Source organism: Callionymus lyra, chromosome 6, assembly GCF_982586985.1.
Source record: "Callionymus lyra chromosome 6, fCalLyr1.hap1.1, whole genome shotgun sequence".
Lineage (NCBI taxonomy): Eukaryota > Metazoa > Chordata > Actinopteri > Syngnathiformes > Callionymidae > Callionymus > Callionymus lyra.
Genome location: NC_141823.1, coordinates 6,197,503 through 6,224,548, shown reverse-complemented (window position 1 = coordinate 6,224,548; position 27,046 = coordinate 6,197,503). Strand labels below are relative to the sequence as shown.

The window sequence follows — 27,046 nt, the reverse complement described above, 5'->3', positions numbered from 1 at the left end:
CTAAGGGACCACATCAAATACTTTGATTGTTCCAAGGGGCCGTCAAGCAAATGAAAAGAAGGAACAAAACTTTAAAAAAAAGAAATTAAATGTTGATTATTCTATCATGGTATTTGAAAAAAAATATACAAAAGGGTAAAATTTGATATATTTCAAAAAAGAAAAAATGTTTTGATTATTCAATCATGGTATTTGAAAAAAAATATACAAAAGGGTAAAATTTGATATATTTTCAAAAAAGAAAAAATGTTTTGATTATTCAATCATGGTATTTGAAAAAAATATACAAAAGGGTAAAATTTGATATATTTTCAAAAAAGAAAAAATGTTTTGATTATTCAATCATGGTATTTGAAAAAAAATATACAAAAGGGTAAAATTTGATACATTTTCGCTACAGAAAATTAAAAAACTGGTCCAAAATCAATGTCTCCAAATTCAGCAAAATAATGTCTTTAAAACATGGTTCAATATCTGCTGGATTATCTGAACGATAATAAATGTTGCCCAAATGTTCAAATTGTAGTTTTCTGAAGCCTCAAAAAAAAGGGGAAAATTTGACGTATTTTCATAACAGAAAGTCGATAAAATTTTCAAAATTAACGTCCTCCGAAATCGGGCAATAATGTCAAGGCAAATAAGTGATTGAAAAAGATAATACAAATTAATATAAAAAGAAAATTTCTACATTCTTTACTTTAATCTAATGAGGGCCACATAAACGCATTTCAAGGGCTGCTACTATTTCTCAGATATTTTCAAATATTCTCTTCAGGAAACTAAAGCCCGTCAAGTCAGAAGCACAGACAGTACGTACGGCTGTTGCGTAAACCTTCGTCTCCCGTGCTCACAGTCCACGAGCCGGACAGTCGTGTCGGTGAAGACGATGGTTACACAATCTGGCCCGGAGCTCCCAGAGCGGCTAAATTCTTGAGTCTTGAGCCCAGAAATTACATTGATGTGGAATAATTTGCTCTCGTGCCTTCGGGCGCTTTCACTCTCTCTCTCTCTCTCTCTGCGCTCGCTCTCCCTCGCCCACCAATTATTTCATCCCAAATCGTCTCCCCAGCGCGACGTCGATCCGAACCACACGATGTTGTGAATTCACCTCGACGTTCTCACTTCCTGTCTCTCTGTCTCTCACTTCCTGTCTCTCTCTGTCTCTGCAGCCACGCAACGTCCTGGACCCCAAAGTGCTGGGCTTGCAGTCCGTGGGGTGAGTGCTCGCCGTTTCCATCACGAGTGCTTCCTGTTTCCTGTTTCACGTACACAGGAAGCCGATCTCTCTCCAGCAGCCTCCACCACTGGCACAGTGTCTCAAAAAAAAACTGTCGCCAGGCTCTGATGCCCGCGGCGCACACTGATGACATCATCGTTGAATCGAGGCTTCAACGCTTCGTTTGACTCTCGTTAATACAAGGGTTTGATTTTGTTATTGTGGGAATTATTATTGATTGTTAGTCTTACATCAATCCGGACCAAATCTTACAACTTAATTAAGAAAAGTTCACTTATTTTAGATGTTGATTGAATACAAAGAAAGAAGTATAAAACAAATATGTCATTAATTGACGTACAGTATGTGTTAACATTTTATTTAAAAAATGAAAGAAAATTAATTCCAAAATCGTTCTATTTTATTTTACAATTTACATTCAATACACAATTTAATAAAGAGTTCTTTAATACACAGTATTTCTAATTAATTTAATTTTTGTGTAATTACTCCATAAATGTCTCAATTAAAAATGACAATTAAATGATTAACTCACAATTTATTTTTCCTTTTTAATTAATAAAAACAAATACATAACTTTTATCAAGTCAAAAAACGACTTGAAAACTAATAAAACGACATAAAATAAAAGTAGTTTTTCCTATTTACTCTTTTTTCAACTGTTTATTTGTTTAATTGTTTTCCTTAAAACATTAAAAAATATATTTCCAGTCAATACTCAAGTAACAAAATATAAAATAATAATTATTTTGTTACATTTAACATTTATAATATTGTTATTTCAGAAAAAAAAAAAACTTAATTCACAATATTTGATATTTAAACAATTGAATTTGAATTTACACTCCTTTTTTTAAATCACAATTTTAAAAAATTGAATAAATATCTTAATTCCTAGTTAACTTTATAAGTTTAACTCTACTTTTTTTTTCACATACCATTTTTTTAAAACAATTAAAATAAACAAAATACTTTCTTTTTTTATGAACTCTCCTGTACATTTACTTGATTTACGTATATATTTGCTGTGACATTATTTATATTTCTTAATTGGCTCCATCAACACCTTTATATTTTGAATAAATTAACAAAGTGATTTAAAAGGGTACGAATATATTTATATTTATATTTATTTATTAAGTAATATTCTTTTAGTTATTAGAATGATAGAATTATAGAATAACAAATTATATGTGTTAAAAAACCCAATAATATTTCACTAAACTAAACCAATCCCACCCTCTGAAGGGTCAAACAGTAGCATATTTAGCCTCCGTTACCCCGGCTGGATGGGCAGCCATCTGCAGAACACACTGTAGCGGCGAGAGTCCGGGGCCCGAGGCGGCAGCAAGTGTGTCCTGCGGGGTCCAACAGAGAGAGTCGGGCCCCCGACAGCACAGGAAGTTTCTCGCCTGTAGACGGCGGGACCTTCGATGCCACGTCGAGGTCGAGGGCTTTGATTGAGAGCCGAGGTGACGCCTGTGAAGCCTCACGGGAGGAAGAGGAAGGTGGAGAGAACCAGTGTGAGGAGGACACTTGGATGCACTGTGTTGTCACTTTAGACTCGTTACGAAAGATCATGAAAAGAAAGAAGGAAACTGACGCTAAAATCATCCTTCGAGTCATTATTTGAAGCCTTTTTGTCAAACATTAGTGATTCTGGAGCAAGAATAGAATCAATAAGAAGCTCATTGATCTGTCAGGTGCTCAGTTCAGAACTTTATTTCTACATTTTCTACTAAATTAAATTCCAAACAAAATGACGAATCAAGTACAAGCTCATGTACACGGCGAATGGCTCTTCTTCAGGTGCTTGATTCCGACTTATTCTGATTAATAAAAGAAGATATTAATTATAAATAATTACTATTTATAAAGATATTTTTCATTTTACTGATTATTTTTTAAACATAAATCAATGAGAGACAGCTATATATTATTCATTACCATATTGTAATTGTTTATTCTAATTATATATTTAGATTAAATAATTATTTTTTAACCAGTATGTGATTTGGTTTTATCAATTTTTTTCCACTGAGAACTTTTCTTATCTTATCTTAAGTAGCACAAATGTTGGTAAAATGGTCATTTCAAAGATATAAAGGTAAGATTTAACTTCATTAATTCAATTTAATAAATACATAACATGGCAAAACAAAATGTATATTTAGAATTTTAAAAAGTATAAATACAATGAAGATATTGATAATTATTAATTCATATTTGGTTCAGCTGACATTTCTAGTTGATCAATTATATTTATTGTTACAACATAAGTGATTATTTCAACTTCCTGGGGCCTTAAAAAAAAGGACCCGTACCATCAACCAGGGATTTCCCACTTAATAGAATTGAGACTTGATTCTAACAAGAGTTTTAGAGGCTCAAGTCTAGTCAAACTGTGTTTTTTCCCTCACACTGAAGTACTTTTCTTCAGTTTTACTGTTATTGGAAGTATCTGTATAATTGTTGACATCCATAAGGTCTGTTCCTTATCTTATCTTAAACACTGGTATTTACATGGATCACTTTATCTACTAGAAAATGTGTATATTTTATTTTGAACCAACCATCCAGCGATCCACACAAAATGTCTTGACACCCCTGAGCTTAAGTTTGACAAATGTGACATAGACCACACATTCTGTCATTGACCACTACCTTAAATATAAAGTTACTATTTTACTTTCTTAAAAAGCTCTTGCGGCTCACTTGTGTTATCTCTGGGTCAAGGTGGACCGAAGGCCAAAAAAAACAAATGTGTTTGTGGTATCCCTTGTGTTATCTCTGGGTCAAGGTGGACCGAAGGCCAAAAAAAACAAATGTGTTTGTGGTATCCCTTGTGTTATCTCTGTGTCAAGGTGACCCGAAGGCCCCAAAACAAATGTTTGTCGTATACCTTTTTTTTATCTCAGGTTTAAGGTCACCTGAAGGCCCAAAAAAACAAATGTGTTTGTGGTATCCCATGTGTTATCTCAAGGTCAAGGTGACCTGAAGGCCCCAAAACAAATGTTTGTCATATACCTTTTGTTATCTCGGGGTCAGGGTGACCCGAAGGCCCAAAGACAAATGTTTCTCATATATCTTTTGTTATCTCAGGGTCAGGGTGACCCGAAGGCCCAAAAAAACAAATGTGTTTGTGGTATCCCTTGTGTTATCTCAGGGTCAAGGTGACCAGAAGGCCCCCCAAAAAATATTTGCGGTATCCCTTGTGTTATCTCTGGGTCAAGGTCACCCGAAGGCCCCAAAAAAACAAATGTGTTTGTGGTATCCCTTGTGTTGTCGCTGGGCCAAGGTCCACAACTTCCACTACTTCATATGTATTTACACAACAACATAAGGGATACTTTAAACACATTCAGGCCTTCGGGTCACCTTGACCCTGAGATAACACTGGGGTTTTAAATGAGTCGTCGGGGCTGATTAATGAATCATATAGAAGATTATTGAGTGTAAAACAATTTGATCTTATTTAATTTAGAGATAACGACACAAAGGTCACAGGTGTGGTCCAGGCAGGTGAAAGTGGACGACACACTGTGTCAAGTGAATTCATAATAACGATGATGTAACGGCTAATACGGAGCGAGGGTCCATTTCAAGAGCAAAAGAAGGCCCTTGACACACACAAGAAGGATCCTTGGTGTGTTCCAAGCGTGTAAATCAACCCCCCCTGTGTTTCATTGTAGTGATGTCTCTCCCAACGTGGTATTATTATGATATTAACGCACCTTAAATCTGTCTGCTTCTCCAGGGCTGGCAGTATTCTTTATGGTATTGACAGCATGCCAGATTTACGGCGCAAGAGGACACTGCCTCTTGTCCGAGACCTGGTGAGTCATCCGCCTCGACAAGGTTATGTGTGATTTATGTCAGATCTTCCCGAGTGACCCCGCATTACCCCGACAACGGTGGAACGCCGCTCGCCGTGAGTGTAATGGCTGCTGTCGAGAACAAGCCGAATGTCACTCCGGTGACAACATGATAACATAATAAGATTGAACGACAGTGTCCTTATCGCCTCGTGATCGGAGGCAGCGTTGGCGAGCGCTCAGAGAGGAAATGGGGAAAATTGAAGCGAACAAAAAAAACTTATGAACTTCGTTACTTGTTTTATCGGTTTAATAATGATGGTAGAATCAAAGTACGTTAAAATATTAATTATCTCTGAGAGCTTACTTTAGTATGGAAGTAAATCAGTGCCATAAACTCATTGAATAGTAGAAAACTTTTAACTAAATAATTTCTATATTTTGAAAGGTTGAATTATTTTTGTTTTATTGTAAAATCAATTTTCTTTTTACACAGCATTTGATAATTTAATTCAATTTTTTTTATTTTATTTTATTATTTAGAAATAATATTATGTAAAATCACAGATTTCTTTACACATAGAGTTTGATAATTAAATTCCAAAATAATATTTTTTTTAATATATAAAATAATATAATGTAAAATCAATATTTTTTTCACACATAGAGTTTGATAATTAAATTCCAAAATATAATTTTATTCTTATTAGAAATAATATTATTTAAAATAACATAAAAATGTTTACACATAGAGTTTGATAATTGAAGCTCAAATTAAATGTTTTTTTTTCTTAAATGTTTTAGGTAAAATCTATGGGTTTTTTTACACAAAGAGTTTGATAATTTAATTCCAAATGAAATGTTTTTTTTTTAATTAAAAAATAATATATGAAATCAACGATTTTTTTTAACACATTCGATAATTTAATTCAAATTTTTCATTAAAATGTATATTATGCAAAATCAATGGGTTTTTAATCATCAAGTTTAATCATTTAATTCCAAATTAAATTAGTTGTTTTTTCTATCAAAAGAACAAGCTGATGTTTTACTTACATAGGGCTTAAAATGTTCTTGTTATTATCAAAATAGTATCCTTTAAAAAAAAACACACAATTGTTTTTCTGATTGTCATGAGTTAATAAATTTCATTTTCAGACGATCTCACAGGTAAATATACACACAATGAAACATTATGTCTCGCTGTAAGAAACAAATCAAGTTGGTCTGAGTTGGAGTCAAGAACGTTAAAAGTGAAACCATGTTAAACTGGTTTAATGATCCTCTAGAGAGAACTTTATCCACTGATGTTTGTGTTTCACTGCGACTCTGTCCAGATGCCGTTGAAGTCCCGTCGCTTTAGCAAGTAGCTTTAGATGAAAGTGTCTGTTTTATCTGTGTGTCCTGTGCCATTACATGTTTGTCCCGTGTGTCTATGTTGACTGTTTCCATGTTTGCAAATGCAAGAAAATGAAGGATTCGATTTTATTTTTAAAATGCCAATGATGATGTCACACATACTGTGATGAATGTCTATACAACAGTTGAACGACATGAGTTGATGCTGTATTTGTTCATATCTCTCATGAAATTAATAACCAACAATGTCTTGGTAAGTATGGGTTGTCGTCTTCTACTGACTATTCTATGAATATTTGCCATCCCCATACGAACCCATAACATCTATGGGCGATATTTTTCAGTGAGTTGTCAGATTTCAGCCTCGCCGAATTTCTGCCAATGAACTGGTTATCGTCCCAACAAACCATCGGCAGGTTTTTTTTTTCCAAAAAGAGACTTTGAACTTTGAAATGTTGACAACTCAACCCAAAAATATATCAAACGAGACTTCATTGGCTTCTGATTTAACCGCGTGAGGCTTTTAAATCATGTAAAAGTGACGCAGAATAAGCCTTTTACACGAGGGATGAAGTCGGTAGTCGGCGATCTAATGGGTCCTCCCCCCCTCTCATGCCTCTCCTTTTGTCAATGTCCTCCCCGTTTGCTGTGCGATTGCTTCAGGGCAGCGGCGGCGCTTGATTGGAATGGACGGCCGGGGTTCTAGCGCACAGTGACACGGACTGAAAACAAAGCATAGACACGTTGCAAACATAAAAGAAGTTTAAGTCGGATTAAGTATGCGTTGAACTCTGACGAGATACCATCTGGACACTGGGTTACATTGCCTGCAGCAACCTCAGCAGTGCTGGTGCATGTTGATAAACTTACATCAACAATCTCAGTTCATGTAGAGGTCCCTCCTCCAACACCCCCCCCCCCACCTACCACCCTCCACACCCCCCCAACCATGGCTGCCATGGATCTTTACCATCGCTGGGCTGAACAGACACGTGGGTCGTGGTAAAGACTGATCCAATATTGTCAGCTGTCAGTGTCTGCATTCCTTCTGAATGAAGTAATCTCCTACACTGTGGGATGATTGTTTTCTTTTTTTCTTTTAATCTCTGGTCTGCCAGATTCAGTGGATTCTAACTCATTAAGGATAATTTAGTGTTTATTTTTATTTTTTGTGTGTGGGTGTCTTTTGTGTACGTGTTGTTGCGCGAGTGGTCGAGTGAAGCCGGCACTGTACGATTTCAGGTTATGGTTTCTGATTATTGGACGGATTCAAATGATCAAACAACTTAATAATATTCATATAATTATCATCAATGATTCAACTATTACCTAAAAAGTAAAGTAAAATCAATAGTTTCCATTGTATGGGTGTCGTAGAGAAATAAAGTCACTCTGGTAACGTGTTAGCGAAGTTAGTCGTAAATGTTTGGATCATACTATTACAGTAAGTAAGTAATAGTTATTTGTAAAGATCTTTCTAGACCAGGGTCACAAAGCGCTGGAACAATCAAAAGCAATACACAGTCAAAAATACATACAAATGTAAAAACTTTAAAAGCCCAAGACAACAAAAGACAAGAAAGACATTTAGTGAAAAGCCCAAATAAAAGTGTCTTAAGATGTTTCTTGAAGGAGTCAGTAGATCATCAAACACAGAGGAAGATCATTCCAAAGATGTGTGTTCAGGAACCATCAGTAGATTCTGATCCACAGACCTCAGAGCCCGAGCTGGGGTGTAAGTCTGGATCAGATCACTGATGGAAGGTCTGACCATGAATAGATCTGAAAGTAAGAACCAGAATTTTAAAATGATCCTGAAAGAAACTGGCAGCCAGTGAAGAGTTTTAAGGATCGGAGAAATGTGAGTTCTACTATTAGAGCAGCCCAGAATTCTCAAAGAACTTTTGATATAGTTCAAAGGTTAGCTCACCAATTCAAAAAATAATTATGTTTCTCTTTTTAATACGTTGCTACAAGCTTTTATATAAGCCCATACATAAACAACAAAAAAAGTACAACATAGAATTGATGTGTTCATGATCTGGATCATCTCATTTTAAACCGTGAAGAACCAGGTTTACATCGGGGCAGCATTTCTGTCCATTTATTCCACAGTAGCAGTGATGGGTTCCCGGTCATCACATGCATATCTTTTCTTTTCCAATGCCGTTGGACAAGTTCTGCAAGGAAATGAAAGGTTTTTCAATCCTCATTAACCTTTTTATAAAACCTGATATTTCTGTGACTTCAACAAGGGCGAAAACTTTACCAAAAATAAGAACTAGTTGATGAACTATCGCCATTGAGCTAGTTCAAGCACACGTAGCTTCAATTCATTTCTATTGACATGCTTTCGGAATGAGAAATATTCAGAATTAACAGTGAAGTTTGCCAATCAGAGCCCAGATATTCATGTGACTTGAACAGAGAGGAAAACTTAAGCAAAAACAAGAAAATGGAATGAGCTAGAATCCAGGTTGTCCTACAGCCATTTTAAACTTTCGACAAACAAGCCGACTTAAGTTGTTGTGGTGTTGAAAATAAAGTCGTTTTTCTATTGCTTGTTAAGTTCTACCATTGGGAAATCCTAAATCCAGTAGTTTAGCTCACGGCCATGAATCAATTCAAAGTTACTCTAAAGGTTTGAATGGTTTAAACAAAACAAAAAACATTTTTTCTTTAGGAACTATTACTTCTTTGCTATTAAACACTGATGCATATTATGTCAAATGAGTATTATCGCACAATAAATAGTCAAAGGTGTTGTTCAGAACCGTGGATGGTACTGCAAATTGAAACTGTTGCAAAGACCGGCTACTCAAAGCTACTTAAAATGAGAGATTGCTCGGGTCATGCACTGCGTTAACACGACACTAGACGACCCACGAGACCTGGGATACAGCTTCTTAAAACAGGATTACTAGATATTAAATTACACACGAGAGAGACAGAGAATCCAGTGAGGGAGTTCTGTCTACTAAAACCAATACTCCTTTCATAGTTCTTCCTTTTTTTTTTAAGAATAAACGCATATGAAAAAAAAAGATAAATTCTTATCGTTGCATTGTTTGATTTTTAGGATGTAGAGCAAGATACTGCGTTGAAATGATACACTTAGAAACAAGGACAAGAGGAATATATGGAGCAACAATATAAAAATAATAGCTACATAATTATAATTATTATTATGATAATGTTTATTAAAATAGTTGACGATTAAATGAGTAGATTTATTTAATAGTGATAATAATAATGATAAATATTTGGCGTCTGCAAATAGTTTTTTACTCTTTTTATACGTGCAAATCTTCAGGAAATCAGTAAATATATATATATATATATATATATATATATATATATATATATATATATATATATATATCAGAATTACTTATCGCCATGACCGATAATAAACTCTTGTTTCGTCAGTAACAACATGAATGGATTCAAGCCGAAGCTTAAGCAGCGTAATCCTGCTCCTGAATACACCGATTTTTTATTCTGTCGATCGAAGAGGGCTTAGACGGTCACGTCGTCCAGTCGACGACCTGGAATCGCACAGTCCATGCCGGGCTTTGGCCCGTGAGCAGATGTGTGTGTGCGAGTGTGTGTGAGTCGGTGTTGTGCTGTGCAGATGTCTTCACTCATACGTGAGTCGCTGTGCGTGCGTCTTGTGTTCTACTGTGTTCGTCAAACCGATGTGCAGAGCAGACAGCAGAAAATATGATCAAAGCTTCATCCAACAGAAGAGTGACGATAAACGCCAAGCATGACTGCAATTTACAAAATCGCTGCATGAACGAAAAAGAAAAAAAAAAAAAAAAAGGGATCATGCAAAGGCTGAATAATCTCCTGATGATAGTTATTTCTCAAGAGCTCTATGCCCTTAACAGCAGTCCTGCATGGCAGTTGAGACACCGATGCGCTCAGTTCGGATAAACACAATTACTCTGCTGTTTGTGCTTTGACGGTATTACGTTTCCAACTCCTTGTCTAATACAATTTCTGTGTTTCTTTCATTCTCGATGTGCGGCCACTGGGAAATCTCAGGCTTTGGTAAGATCTCGATTATATCAGTTGAACACACACACACACACACACAAACACACACACACTGTCATTACAGGTTTCATCAAAAATGAGATTCTGAGTGGAATTTGTCGTACAAGAGCTTAGACTCAGCTTACAGAGAGTTATCGGACGGTCCGGGTGTTTACGACCAGCCAGTGTCGCCAAGTAGGATGCAAGGGAACTCAAGGAGAGTGAGGGTCAAAATACTAATTTCTCAGAGTCTCTAGGCAAGTTTTGTGTATTTTTGAACGATTACCGTGTTGTTCAACAGCAAGTCCCGGTACAGTTTATTTAAAATGCAGAAAAACAATATTTATTTGTCAACTTTAAATATTTATGCCATAATGTCCAAGTTGTACCAGCGCAGTTATTACCTCTAAGGCTTAAGAGGAAGGCCAAGACATTTATTCATGATTGACCCTGAGCTCTTTTTTTTTTAGTGTGTACCAGAAAGATAACCTAAATTTGTAGCACTGTCTTAGATATTAGTTTCACTGAAGGAGCTTCACCCTGGAGCTAGATGGAATTGGATTGGGAGGGTAAAGCGAAATTTTTTCAAAGCCCAACCATCTATATCTATAAAGGGTACTTGAGTCAGCTTGGTTCTCTCACAGGTCCTACAGAGATCTTTTTTTGAACTCACATTGACCTCCATGAACAGATCTGTGTCTGGAGGAAGATGATTTTTGTTTTGTTTTTGGCCTCATTTGTCCTAAATTGACGAAAAGGCCAAAAACAGTCGTGCATTAACTACTTATTTACTATTTGTGGTACAATAGCATGAATAGGCAAATTTATTTTTTTGTCTCATTCCAAGAAAGTTTTTAAACTAAATGATAGGCTTTGTACATCAATTATTAAGTAAGTTACAACCTTTTAAAAGTTTTTTTCATTTTAAACATGAGTCTGTCACAAACGACTGCTCAACAGCAACAGCATAAGTCAGTAGTGACTGTAATTGTTAGTCATGCAAGTATGTTAAAGGGACAATACAATATTTAAAAATAAATTACATGACTTTTGCATCTTTTATTCACATTTTTTTAGCTTTAAAAATCCCCTGGCAACACTGGGTACTTCAGCTACATTATTATATTTTCCATAGATTCCAATTAAAGTCCTTCAACGTCCTTCCTTTCTCATTTACAGCTCTATCATCTAAATTGTCTTTCATATCCCTGTAAGGAAAAGAGGCAGCTTGCTGAATATGCTATTCACTGGAAAATTGGACACCGAAAAGGCGAGCCTTTGAGTTATAGAAATGAATAAGCTTTATTTGCGTGATGTCCTGAGGAAGTTGAGGATACTCTCCTATAGTTGTAGAGCAGTGTTTGTTGGCCTACTGGGTCAACATTGTAAGTAAGTAAGTCATTTATATGTATAGAGTGCTTTTCCAGACCAGGGTCACAAAGCGCTTAAACAATCAAAACAAAACCCGATTAAACATATACTTAAAAGGTCAAGATAACACCGAGACAAAGACAGGAGTCTCAGAAAATTAAGGGAAAAAAATGTAAAAAAAAATGTCTTCAGATGTTTCTTGAAGGAGTCAGTAGATCATCAAACACAGAGATCGTTCCAAAGCTTAGAAGCAACAGTCTGGAAGGATTTCTCTCCTCTGGTCCTGAAGTTCAGGAACCATCAGTAGATTCTGATCCACAGACCTCAGAGCCCGAGCTGGGGTGTAAGTCTGGATCAGATCACTGATGGAAGGTCTGACCATGAATAGATCTGAAAGTAAGAACCAGAATTTTAAAGTTGATCCTGAAAGAAACTGGCAGCCAGTGAAGAGTTTTAAGGATCGGAGAAATGTGAGTTCTTCTACTAGAGCAGGTCAGAATTCTCGCTGCATAGTTTTGTATCAACTGCAGGCGAGACAGATCCTTCTTGTTTAGACATGAAAACAAACTGTTGCAATAGTCAAAACGAAAAGACACAAATGCATGAATTACATTGTATTTTGTGATCAATGTTGTTAATACTTAAGAGGGTGACATTTCTGACATTGACTTAATACTGTATCTCAATTATTATCCATATATGTGAACAATAAGACACATTTGAAAGTATGTTTAATTGCTCAGATTGTCCATCATACCAACATACTGAACCACACCGTTATATGAATACAAGAAACAAAGGAAAGAAACATTCACTCCTTCTCTCTTCGTTGTAGACTCTCACTGCTCGAAAGGCAGGCATCTCGTTTGCTCTGGTGAACCGGTCTACCCTTAACAACGAGGACCTGGTGAGTACACAACTCGATCCTATCTAAGCTGAAGGCCAGTGGAGTGTGTCGAGTGCTATTGTGTTGTTGCTTTCCTCTCTTTCATCGAACATAACAATGCACCGTTGCATGTCAGGATGTCCTTGCATGCAACATTACGTGTAATTAAATGTGTTCGCAGAAAGGAAGTCAGTTGATTGAAGTAATGTTTTTAATGAGTTTTTATTCCAGCCTGATGCTGGAGTGAGTCGCTTACCTTTGACACTTTTAACATTAATTGGAGCTTTTCCACCCAAAAATACATGTGGATTTAAACGCTACATTATGTCATCATTCTTCTGCTAAACAATGTTTTTACTTTCATCATTTGTATGGTGTGTATTTGATTTCAAACCAGACTTCCTGCAGTAGAATAAATTCACGATGCCAGACAAAATATGAACCTGACGCTTCATTTATTTGCTGTGGAAGAACCACTTTGCCATTAAGTGTAAATTGCTAATCACGGTAATGAGTTGAGGATGTTGAGGTCTTGTGAGAGTGATCTGAAAACTAACAGTGAGGTTTTTTGTGGACTGATGGGACAAGGCAGAATTCATAAGGCTGGGGCTCAATGTTATTTGACTTATAAGGAGAAGCTATTGTTTTCTTTTGTTCAAGTTCAAGCTATTTTACTACAAATAAAATCTTCATAAAGCTTAATCAACCCGTCACTACTTCTGTGGTTTAGTTATTCGTAGTGGTGGGTTGGTTCAGTACAAGAGGGACGCTACACACTAGCAGTATAGAGGTTTTCAGATGTTTTTAGGTGTGTTTTTTGGAAGAAAGAAGAAGAAGACAAGTGAGCGCCGGTCGCTACTAGTACTTCTACTATCCTTGGTGAAAATGATGCCAGGTTTCATTGAATTAGTAGATCAGAGTCAAAGATTATAAAGCAGAGAGTGACATCTATTGGTCTTTTAAAATGAAGACACTGTATCATGAAACAACCGATGCAGAATCATGAAGCCTCATCGACACATCACTAGTTATTTGTGTAAATGGTTTGTATTAAAAAAAACAACACATTTTTCTTGTGTTGCTGGAAGTATTTTAGATCTTGTTCTTGAGTGGATGTCCCATGCACGTATATACTACTCTTACTATTGTGCAGATAGCATTCACCAGGATATCTGACAAATTACAGCTCCCAACCTAATTTAAACTTGCATGTTTTGCCCAAAATTATACTTTTGAAAAGGTTCTAGCTTTGCCACAAACACTGGTTAACATCCAGCTGTTGCCACCATATAGAGAGTATGGAGCTCCATGCTACTTTCTTAGCACAGTTGCTAAGAGCTAATGTTGGGTTAATGAGGCTTCATGATACTGCATTGGTTGTTTGATGATACATTGTCTTCATTTTAAAAGGCCACTAGATGTCACTCTCTGCTTTATAATCTTTGACTCTGATCTATTAATTCAATGAAACCTGGCATCATTTTCACTGAGGGTGACATCTAGTGGTCTTTAAACTGTATCGTGATACAGCATCAGTTGCTTCATGAAGCCTCATCAACACATCACTACTATGAGCTCTGGTATTGGTTTATATTTTTAAGGATTTGCAGGACCTTGGAAGACACTTGGCAACCATAATCACATCTTTACCTCCAATTCTTCTACACTTTAAATAATATCTTGCAACATCGTCGTGCAAACACGCTAAATGTGATAAAGATCATGAGGTCAGATGATAATCTCATGACGAACATTTTTTCTGATGACTAATCTACAAATTGACACGATTTTTCCTCCGAGCTCGTGGCCTTCCAAATCCTCACAGATGAATCCAGCACGGGAAAGTTTCAAAATTGGTGGTTGAGGGTAGAGTTCCGAGCAAAGCCGCAGATTGTGTGGTCAGGGTAAGTAGGCCGAGCAGATGTCAGAGATTTATCTGCCGCATTAAGTCGAGGAGAAAGCTTTTCCTGTGAGGACTGAACGAGTGTCAGTGTAGGAGAGCGAGGAAATGTGAGATGTGGAGGATAATGTGTGTAGGGGAAAGATGAGAACCTTCCGAGGACGTGGTCGGCGCTATTGTGAGCGTTGGGAAGAATCTCAAATGTTCGCTACTGGTTTTGAAATCATATATTTCATCGTTATTGTAATGGCGATGATGATGTTATGGTTAAATTATTCATAATAGTGTTATGATATGTATTTAACGAATATAATTGTGGTTAACAGAAGTGAGAATTATTTTTCAGCTTTAAGGAGAATATAAAATAAGACAAATTCACATCATGACAGGAATAAATAGCCATTTATTAAAACAACCACAGTCACAGGTCGAGCCAATCGTGAGGCTGGAGGCGAGTTTGGCCATGTAAGGGTTCGGCTGATGCTCACGGGAGCAGAGAGAGATCTTGGGCAGCAGCAGCAGCTGGTTGTTGTTTGGACCGCTGTCATCAACCCTTCAGCAGTTGGAGCGAAAATGATTTTTCAAACATGACGCCAACTCTTTCGAGTCCCTGGAATGCCTCAGCAGGGGTCCTAATCGGGTGGCCCAACCACCTGAGCTAGTTATGGTTGATTAACTAATATCAAACTCAGACTCTCCTCACTCACATGTAGTAAATGTTGAAGTCTTCAACACACAGTAAGTTCCTCATCATGACCATGTTTTCAACTTAATACTTTATAAAGTTGCTCTGAAATCTGGGCGAACGAGAGGTTACGAAAGTCCATTTTGACATTACAATGGCTTCACTCTTCCTCCAGCCAGCTGTAATCACACCCTGCTTTGTTTATACAACGAGTCTCTTGGAGGTGGAGACTTCAGGCATTGATGACACACAGTGACAAACTACCATGTTTCACCAATCACAGCAGAGTGGGTGTGGTTATGGTCAACAATATTTATATTTATATATATCCAGAAAAACAAAGTGTTTTCAGTGGGTGGGGCTTAAGATTATTGTCTAATGTCAATATTTCAATGAAAGGAGAGTTTTGTACAAACATACACTGATGATACAAAAGAGATCTAACATCAGTTTAAGGCAAAGTTAAATCTAAACATTAGTTGTAGCTCAGAATTTCAGTGGTACCTTTTTTAAGGGGTTCTTACAAGGAAGCAAAAGTATTATTACTCTTCATATTAATAGAGGCTTAGCCTAAGAAGTTAATGACCCACATTTTAAGTATGAATTTGAATCAAATTCAACTCAGATGCTTGGCTTCTAATTTAACAATTGTTGGCCAGAGAAATGGAGCAGAATGAAATGATGTTGCTCAAACCATTTAACAAGATCAAATAAATCAGGGTGATCATAATCTGGACCTAAAAAAGAGACGTAAATAAATGGACGGTTTTCTTTGTTAGGGTTTTTCAGTGTTTTTTAAGCACTTCTACCTTGGTTAGAAATTCTTTACTCCCCCCCAAAAATTAACCCTTTTGGTAAAGCTGAATAATACGTATACAAACTTGCCCCTAAAAGTATGGACATAGGATATGGACCCTACCTAAATTCCCTTTAATTTTTGAGTAGTCTCGAATTTAATTGTAACCTTTCACCAACTGAGTTTGTCGCTACTATGTCTACGGAAGTAAATTCCTGCAACCTGACGAGAATTAAGTTGTTCACTTTGAACAGATCTAGTTTTTGTAATGACATTCCTTTTTTTCTACCTTAATAATCTTTGTAGAGTTAATCAAAAGAATACGAAGAGAGTAGACCTGAGAGTGCATCAGCAGTGATTCTAAGCTAAGCTTGAATTCATGCTCCTGAAAAAAAAAATTCCATTCTCTTATCACATCAGTGCCAGCTCGACCGACTGCTCCCTCCACTCGGCTGGCAGAACCAGCGAGGAGGCTCGGCTAACCATCTGTGCCAAACTAAAATCACTCCAGCGGCGTGTAAAGGCAAACGTCTGACTGCTCTCGGGGTGAAACCAATTGATCGTCCTGATTTGGGAGGAGAGAATCTTGTGGATAAAATTGTATTTTTTGGCAGAGTTTCCTCGACCACAGAGGCGACAGATTTAAGGAGCTTCGACAGACTATCTCAAGCATTGGCATCACAACACATGACAGATCAATGTGATGCAAAGATATTCAAGGTTTTGTACAGACATAAACAAGTTATTCAGTCGTTTTTCTTATCGCACTGGTCTAGGGTTAGATGACTGAGATGGAGCGCCACAATCGGGGCTTTTGATATTTTTGTACCGAACCGAATGATTCATTCTTGTGCGCACGACTCCGAGATCATCACAATCAAGTCGGCCACAGAGAGCGGTCAAGAACGCACACTAGTTAACTAGTGGGTTCTAAAAACTCATGTTAACTGGTTAAACATAAATTTAGTCCACTAGTGAACTACTCATGCAGTTTTACATTACAAGTGAACTAGTGAACGTTAAAAAATCAAATTAGTAAACTAGAGAATGCCATCATGACTACTAGTGAAGTCTTTTTGGCCTTGCTAGTGAACTAGCTGATCCCAACATGTTAACTAGTGAACTAATAACAGTAAGACAGTTACTAGTTTACTAGTAAACCAGTGAACATGTCATAGAAAAACATTCTACATATTACTAGTATTGAGTTTTCTGACTGTACTAGTTAACTAGTGAGTTCTGATGTCTTTACTTGTTAACATTTAAACATTAAATTCAACTTTATTTAAAGTTTAAAATTATTAATTATTAAACGATATCTCAATACACTTTACAGTTTAAAGTTAAGGTTCACTCACTTTCTACTTAACATTTTTTCACCATCTTTATGTGGGGATTATTTCCAGAGTAATCTGTTCCTTTTTAGAGTTATAGACAAAAATGTTTGTTCATTTTAATGTAGCGACTGGAGCTCAGTAGACGATCTTCCTCCAATAAGACACTTGAAAACATCCAAATACCTCCATATTACTCGTCTGTAATGTCCCTCTTGTATTGAAGACTTGTACAGAAGGGTACGACTATATAATCAACAATGAGTAAAGTGTGACAATAGTCAGGGAAAAAATACATCTAAAAAGGCAGAAACCTTCGATTCAGTGTCGACGACCTCCTGCTGTGAACGACCCGGGAGGAAGAAGAAGATGGAGGGATGATGAAAAGGATATGAGAGATGAGAGTGTAGAGTAGGGCATCAAGGTCCAGATATCAATATACTCTGCCCTCGTGCGGTCCCTATACGGTGCTATTGTTTAAGAGAAGGTCTTTTTCATGCTTCACCTCATTGTGTCCACTTGGGTTGCTTTTTTTTTTTTTTTACCCACAATGATTTGCACATCATCCCAGAACCACAGGCAGCTTTAGATGTTGTTGACAACCAAATTGGCCCCAGAGGACAAGCATGTCACACTTGTCTCCACAAGAGCCCAAAGAGTCCCTTAAATAGGCTGCTATGATGCCCACATGTGAGGTTAATCAACTCCATTTTAAATCTAACCCCATTACCTCTGGCTCCCCCTTAAGCCACGCCCCCCACAGCCGATTGTGCTGAATCGTTTATATCGTCATCTAATCCTTTTGAATCTTAACTTCTTCTTCCATCTTCTCTGAATTTCTTCTTGGATTAAAACTTTACTGTTGACATTCACAAGGCCTCAAATCTTCAAAGCATAGGTGATGAACTTAATCGCACTTAAGATGTTTTAAGAAGTCCAAGAAATGGGCCAAATATTTTTAGCAGGGATTTCTGACATTGACTTTTTATTCCTTAAGGATTATTTCACCTTTATTATGTTAGTTTTACTTACATGGTGGTAACCATCAGACTTAAAAATCATTTTAACATCAGGCTGTCAAATTAATCCAAATTATCCCACTGAGAAAGATGTGTAACCCATCAAAAATATTAAAAAACAAATACAATACAAAAATTGATTAATTTACATCTATTTAATTAATCATTATATCATGTTTACTTTCTTTTTGTATTTCTTTTTTTGTGTTTTATATTGTTGTAAGAGACACAAACGGTGAATTTCACCGCACAGCACTGTCCGAACTATATTGAGGACCTACCTTTGAGGACAAATGTACAACATTCAAACCCTTGACATCCCTAAAGGTCATCATATCAACTGGACTTTGAGTTTGAGGCCACATAAGAAACGACTTGGTACGCCAGGTTTGAGGAAACATGGACGTGGACAGGGTGTTCGTGGGTTAGATGGAGATGGAAAAGGTGTGCAGAAAACTATTAGGGACCACCAGGGACCACGGCGAGCCAGCTCATGACTCACAACAAGCACATCCGGCGGCCAGCGGAGTCGTGCCAACCAAGGTGTAGCCAAACAGCTGGGGTCCCGTCTAGTTAGCGAGCATCACTATGAGTGAGAAAAACCTCCTTTGGACTCAAAGCTCCATTGGACTCACAGGCTGATTCTGGAACAAAAAAACGTGATTCTTTTGATTTTCTACTCTTTGTTCATTTTATTGTAGCGACTGGAGCTCAGTTTCCTTCGTCTTCATCTTAGTCCAAAAATAAATCATTAAAAACATTCAAATACCTTCATGCTGCTCGTCTGTAACGTCCCTGTATTGAAGCTTCCATATGAGGAATTGTTTAGAAAAAAAAGGTTGAAATTTGAATGTAAGTCTATATTTTTCTTTGTTTGTTTGCTGCAAAACGTTGCTTAACTTAAAGACTGATGAATTGATTTCAATGTTCTGGAATACCATCAGGATCCCGCATATTGTTAAGGATTTCTGAGAGAGCTGTTGTCTAATTGAGATATTTTATAAAAAAAATGTATCTAATTATGCAGATAAAATGAAAGTAGAGCAACAATATAGGATTAAATATCTAAATGAGTTTAGTATGTTTTTTTTTTAACTTGAAGGATGTTTGTTATAGTGATGGTCCGATGAAGCTTCGGATGAAACAGTGTCATGTTGTCTAGAGGTCAGTAGGTGGCGCTATAACTCTGAAAATGAGGTGATGTTAAATTAGAACAGTTGTTAAAAAAAAAAGAAAATAGTGCAGAGACGCCATCTAGTGGACTCTGAAGATAATGACACTGTTTCATGAAGCTTCATTAACACATCACTAGTTTATTATAATTTGTTTTCTCTTTAAAGTATTTTCTTTATTTAGAAAATGAGTAAATCACAGGTGGAGACTTATCAAAAATATCAAACCTCAAATAAATAAAAAACATTTTTTTAATAAAGAAAACAACTGAAACATATTTTCACAGCGTAAAAAAAAGAGAACGTGTTGTATTATTTGATACATTTTAATTGAATAATAATAAATTTATTATATAATTGCAACAGTAGCAGTATTCAAGCAAGAATTTGAATGTTTAAACTTCTTCATGGATCAGTGAATGGCAGATACTTCTGATTCTGCCCTCGTTTTGCTTCCTTCCCCGCCGCAGCCATGACCAAAACCAAAACCCAGCGAAAATCATTTTTTTCATTCTGTCAGAGTCACTGCTGAGCAGTTGACAGTCTTGACAGCGAGAGCCTGAGAGTCTCACCTCAGGGCAAAATAAGAAAGCAAAAAAAAAAAACGTGAAAATCCTGACAACAAATCTCTTCACAAGTCAGTCACAGATAGTCAGAGGGAGGAATAGTTGAATTTTATATTTCTTTTGTTTCCTTTTTTTTTCCCTTGTTAGTTGTCAGAAACGCTTGACGTAGATTCATCGCAATAAGATGCCGTCAAAGAAAGAATCGATATTACGTTTGGGTCCGACTGCTTTGTGGTGCAAATGAAAATGCATTGACATTGACCCGAATCTGATGCCCTAAATAAAAATCAATAGAGTTTTACTTGACTCTTTTAAATGAATAAATGTTTAAAAAAGTACATTTTAATTTGAATATTATACTTATATATATATGTATAAGTTACAGGAAGCATAAGGATAAACTCGCTGATGATGGGTCGATGAAGCTTCATGAAACAGTATGAATATTTTCTGTAAATATTGGTGAAAATAAGTATTCATGAGTTTTCAGTTTTAACTCTTTGAATTTACCTTCCGAACGCAGTTCCTTGATTTTTTTGGGGGGGAAAATCTGTCCGTTAGCAAAATAACTTGAAAAGTTCGGAACAAAATGTTAAATAAAAAACCCTTGGGGGAAAAAAAAAGACTTAACTTTAATGGTCTTTTGGGTTGCCATGTGGAATAAGGATCCTTTGGAGGATCAGTTACAGTCTCAACATCGGAGAGAGCTGCATAATTAAACAGGTGCAATAGATTAATATCATGATTTGACCATCACTTGAGCTCAGTATTTAACAACCTGAGACTTTTGCAGCCGTTTTTTAGAAGAAATGACAGAATCTAACGACCCACCAATAAGGAAACTCTCCTGGAAGGAAGTTATGAGGCTTCATGAAGCAGCTGATGCTGTATCATGATACAGTTTGAAAATGATGCCAGGTTTTATTGAATTAGTAGATCAGAGTCAAAGATTATAAAGCAGAGAGTGACATCTAGTGGTCTTTTAAAATGAAGACACTGTATCATGAAACAACCGATGCAGTATCATGATACAGTTTGAAAATGATGCCAGGTTTTATTGAATTAGTAGATCAGAGTCAAAGATTATAAAGCAGAGAGTGACATCTAGTGGTCTTTTAAAATGAAGACACTGTATCATGAAACAACCGATGCAGTATCATGATACAGTTTGAAAATGATGCCAGGTTTTATTGAATTAGTAGATCAGAGTCAAAGATTATAAAGCAGAGAGTGACATCTAGTGGTCTTTTAAAATGAAGACACTGTATCATGAAACAACCGATGCAGTATCATGATACAGTTTGAAAATGATGCCAGGTTTTATTGAATTAGTAGATGAGAGTCAAAGATTATAAAGCAGAGAGTGACATCTAGTGGTATTTTAAAATGAAGACACTGTATCATGAAACAACTGATGCAGTATCATGAAGCCTCATTAACCATAATTTGGTAAAGAAAAAAGCCAGTCATGCTGGTTCAATTTTCCACATTTTAATCATTACCACTGTATTCAAGGTAACAAAAGAGACAGTATGCTCACCAAAATGTAACCTTCTTTATAATCAGGGCTGTTCATAAAGAAAGTGCATCGCCTGCATATTTCTAAAAGGCATTTCACGTCATCACTTAGACCTCATGAGATGAAAACTGGACTCCCGTGAGCAACATCTGATTCATTCCTCCGTCTCGTCTTTGTTTGCACTGTCAGTCTTTTGCATCAACACGTTCCACTCGCGTTTCCCGAGCTCACCCTCAACAGTCGCCTCATTTATCTCTTCTCATGGCGCTTGTCATTTATCTGCTTTTTAGAGCAGAAAAAGGAACATTACGTTTGGGCCAGCAAGCAGGCCGGGAGTTTAGATCTGAGCCGCATGTGATCCGAGCAGCGGAGCTCTTCAATTGTCGGCTAAAACCGGGGTCGACTCTACCTGCTGGGACTCCTGCTCGTTCAAAAGACGGAAGCGAAACCTAGAAATAATGTGGGCTTTATTTGTCACAGCTAGTGTTGGACACTTTTTCATTCATGCTGTTATGAGTATCAATGTACGACAAACGACAAAGACCAAAACTAGATTATTTTTACCACAAATAACACAACAAAGATGACAACTACATCATTTTCACCCCAAAATAACACAACAAAGACCAGGACTACTTTATTTTTACCCAAAGATAACCCAACAAAGACCACAACTACTTTATTTTTACTCAAATAACACAACAAAGACCACAACTACATTATTTTTACCCCAAAGTAACACTGCAAAGACAACAACTAGATTATGTTTACCCCAAAATAACACTGCAAAGACGACAACTAGATTATTTTTACCCTAAACTAAAACAACGAAGACGACAAATAGATTATTTCTTTCCCCAAAATATCACAACAAATACGACAACTATTTGTTTTTCCCTAAAATAACACAACAAAGATCACAACAAGATTATTTTTACCGCAAAATAACACGACAAAAACCAAAACTAGATTTTTTTACACCAAAATAACAGGACAAAAAACAAAACTATATTATTTTTACCACAAATAACACAAAAAAGACCACGACTACACTATTTTTACCCCAAAATAACACAACAAAGACCACGACTACAGTATTTTGACCCCAAAATAACACAACAAAGACCACGACTACTTTATTTTTACCCAAAAATAACACAACAAAGACGACAACTACTTTATTTTTACCCAAATAACACAACAAAGATCACAACTACATTATTTTTACCCCAAAGTAACACTGCAAAGACAACAACTCGATTATGTTTACCCCGAAAGAACACAACAAAAACCACAGCTAGTTTATTTTTACCCCAAAATAACACAACAAAGACGACAACTAGATTATTTTTACCCCAAAATAACACAACAAAAACCAAAACTAGATTATTTTCACCCCAAAATAACACGACAAAAATCAAAACTAGATTATATTTACCCCCAAAGTAACACGACAAAGACAATAACTAGTTTGTTTTTACACCAAGGTAACACAACAAACAATCAAATACATTATTTCTGTCCCCAAGTTAAAACGACAAAGAGCACAACTAGATAATTTTCACCCCAAAAATAACACCCAAAGACTACCACTAGATTATTTGTACCCCAAAGTAACACAACAAAAAACACATTATTTTTACCCTAAAATAAGACAAAAGCCTGTGTATCGTTCGTGCCAGACACTGACAACACGTGATAGGGTTGGAGCTCCGACATGGTTAGTTGAGGCCCAACAGTCAACAACGTGATAAGAGATCTGAGGAGCGTGACTTGTGGTGTCAATGAAGAGCTTGACAAGGAGAGAAGGAGGTGAAATCAGAAAGCAAACTGTGAAAAGGGAGGACGGGTTGGGGGGTGTCGGCGGGTGATACCCATCTCTGTCGCGGCGTCATCGGGGTGAGTTCACACGGGCGTGGAGTCGACCGTTGGTGTTGACAGACGGCGTCGGGAGACGGAAGGGAACGGAGGATGTGAGGGAGGTTAGAGGTGGAATCTGCCACTGCTTCCTCGGGTTTGAAAGGATAAGATGAAAGCAGGTTATCGAGTTTTTGTTCGAATACATGGAAGTGTATCAGTATTGGATGGTTGAATTGATCAGTTTAAATGTAGGAACTGATTTCCTTTTTTTGAAGCTGGAATGTTAGATTTCATGTTAACTTTTGTGTTATCTCAAGGTCAAGTTGACCCGAAGGCCTAAACACAAATGTGTTTGTGGTATCCCTTGTGTTGTCTCTGGTCTCTTGATGGAAAATCTTACATTTTTTTATTTTTTTGAAGGCACACGCCCAATAAAAAATAAATCCACAAAGATAACGTTTGAATTTTCGGCGTGATGCTAACCTGACTTTACCGAGAGAACACGCTTCAGCGATCCTCTGAGACGAGCAGGAGCGCTCACTCTGCAGTCAAAACAATAACAGGATGAACTTGAAACTTTCTTGCGAACTTGGGGGGGGGGGGCATGACACTCGGAGTCTACGTGGGCTGAGGTATCGCACTGGTACCAGGTATCGCCCCTTTAGACGTCGCTGATGAAACGCAGCAGCTGGAGAACGGATGGATAAAGCCGTCAAAGTGTTTCTTTGTGAAGTCGATTTAAAAAAAAAAAAAAAAAGCGACTGATGTATCTCCACGAGAAACAGCCTCCGATCGCCTGTAAAGAATCTGAACTCACTTATCCTCGACCGGCGGTTGTCAGCGTTGGAAAGTGAGGTTTTACTTTTGGGTCTAAGCAGTGAATAAATCTCAAGCATCTGTTCCGGCTCATCGCCCCCAGATTAAAAAGAAATAAAATCTCTCTTCGGGGCTTCTTGTGTTTTCATTAAAGAGTCCTGTGAGGACCGGCGACCTCCGTCTCGATGGTGTCAGGCGGCCTTGTTGTTCTGTCATCGCTTGACATTTGGTCACGTGTGGAAGTGTGTGTGTGTGTGTGTGTGTGTGTGTGTGTGTGTGTGTCGATGTAGTAGCGAGCGGCTATTTAGGTGCTAAAGTGCACTGTCAACACTGAGTCAGGAGGAGGATTTATCCGACCGCCTTTCTTCTCTTTGTCGCTCCTCTTCTAAATCTGGTTACACATCCTGGCGTATACCTTTATTTACAGCGTCCATCGATCCCGCCTTCAGAAATTGACCCGTTCTTTACAGGCGGGGCCGGAGACGCCGCAGTAAAGCATTCAATTGGGGGGAAAAGGATTCCGTTTGGCAGGCGACGGATCCTCTTGTCAAGTTTAGTGTTTGGTCAGGAGAAGCTTTGGTCGTTCAGCGATTGCATCTCGACCAGTGGACTGAGGTCGCTGTTAATCTGGGTTTAATGAGATGTAACACTGATTTACTTCCCGACTGCTAACCTCACTCCTGACACGCAGGTCGTCACGGTGGGATCAAACCAGAGAAACATATTTAGACAGCTTAAGTCATATTGATTTATTCAATCGTCGTCGACTGCTTATTCCAGCGCGTGCTTCGGTCAATTCCAAGTGTTTGATGCAGAATCTTCTCTCTGCTTTGACCAGAAATTTCTAATCTGTGAGCAAATAGAGGTGACCCCGGGAGCCGCAGGCTAGTTAACCCGTCTAGTGCTGCATTTAAACACAAGTATACTGAGTTTATTTAGACCCTGTGGCTAAAGAATTGCTCTGAAATTTGATATAATGGAGTATCTTCGTCCATCTGTCCAAAATTAATTACATTCTCAATATTTGTCAGGTGTGAATTTGACATGAAAGATCATTAATTTAAAATGTCTAAATAACAATTTGACTATTAATACATTAATTAAAAGTTGAAAACATAAATTTAACAAGGAAATGCCGGAACAGCGATTCAAATCAGTTATACTTTAACAGATTCAAACCTTGTTAAAAGTATTCAAAAGCAGTGATGTGTTGATGAGGCTTCATGAAGCAGCTGATACTGTATCACGATACAGTTTGAAAGACCACTAGAGCAAAGCACCAAACAAAGCAGAGAGTGACATCTGGTGGTCCTTTAAATTGAAGACGCTGTATCATGAAGCCTCATTAAGACATCACAAAATAAAAGGTATCAATAAACCAGCTTAGATCACATTTGTTGCATTTAACAAAAGTGTTATACATGTTTGTCATGAAAAGGAAAATTAAAACTAATATAAACTATAGTATATCAACTACATCATCGCCTCCATATTTGGAAACTTATGGTTATGTCTAGTTAGGTTTTTGGCTTTCAAGATAAAAAAAACATTTGTCTTCATAAATTGACAAAATAAATAAAAATAAAAAATAGATGGAGATCTTCGTTGGGAAATTGGGTTTCCATTTCACAGCAGATGACAGTTTCATAAATACAAGAACAAAGTCCAAATAAATAGAACAAAGAGCAAGAAATGACAAAGTGCAAATATAAAGTACAAAGATCAAAGGAAATAACACAAAGAACAGAATTCCATGAACACTCTGCCATGAAGATAATACACAAGACACATATAAAAAAGGCAAGAGGAGTATAAAGTTACATAGCTAAATAAAATGTGGATACATTAAAAATGGATTCCCTGCAATATTGGAGGGATCATGAGGGTTTGTTTTGACTTATGACAATTTTTAAGGATTTTTAAAAATTGATTGATGTATTCTTTTGAAATAAATGTGCCCTTATAGCAAGCAACGATTTATTATATTTATTATTATGCATTATATCATTTGCTCAATTAATTGAAAAAAAACAAGGTATATTAATATAAATACTGTAAGTTCAGCTGCTTCATGCTTCTCTAGGTCGAGGGAAGCCAAGGGTGTGAATGCAGGCTGTGTAGAGACGGGATAGACGTGTTATTTGGTAAATTAAATAATTACACGCTGCGGTTGGAGCTGTTAGATCTGCTCTTTAATACCATCTCCTGTTACTGAGTAGCTCCATAAAAAGCCCACATAAAAATACATGAATAAAAATGTATAAGAACAGTCGTTAAAAAAGGTCAGGCGGCAGATGATGACTTAAGAGACCACAATTAAGTAGATGAACGTTCATTGGATTTGGTACTTCTTTTGTTCTTCACAAATTGGGGATATGTTGATATTGTGATGAAAAAAGGAACATAGCTTGATCAATGTCCAAAAAGATTGAATTGATTTTTTTGTTATTGAGTTTGACGCCCCTTGGATATCATCAGGTGTATCTTCTTAAAACATCTCAGTGGTTCCCGGTGTCGGTTCGTAAGGAATTTGTTACTAGCAGCAAATAAAGAAAACAAATATTTATCTAAGTTACTTGTGTTTATTATAACTAAAAGAAAACCAGTAACATTCACCTGTGATTATTTTAAACCTGACAACTATTGTAAACTAGTGTAACACAACCTACT

General features: G+C 36.9%; 1 protein-coding gene across 2 annotated transcripts in view; it reads left to right on the top strand.

The window, feature by feature from the left end:
• The window catches only part of unc13c (unc-13 homolog C (C. elegans)), a 196,708-nt gene that overhangs the window by 44,564 nt on the left and 125,098 nt on the right, over positions 1-27,046 (top strand). The window contains exons 4-6 of one of the 2 annotated variants that reach the window (XM_087793270.1): positions 1,170-1,216; positions 4,995-5,073; positions 12,677-12,730. In XM_087793270.1, coding sequence (XP_087649396.1) covers positions 1,170-1,216; positions 4,995-5,073; positions 12,677-12,730 — 180 coding nt within the window. Of the gene's footprint in view, positions 1-1,169; positions 1,217-4,994; positions 5,074-12,658; positions 12,731-27,046 lie in introns of both variants that reach the window. The other variant, XM_087793269.1, reaches the window with a different exon arrangement.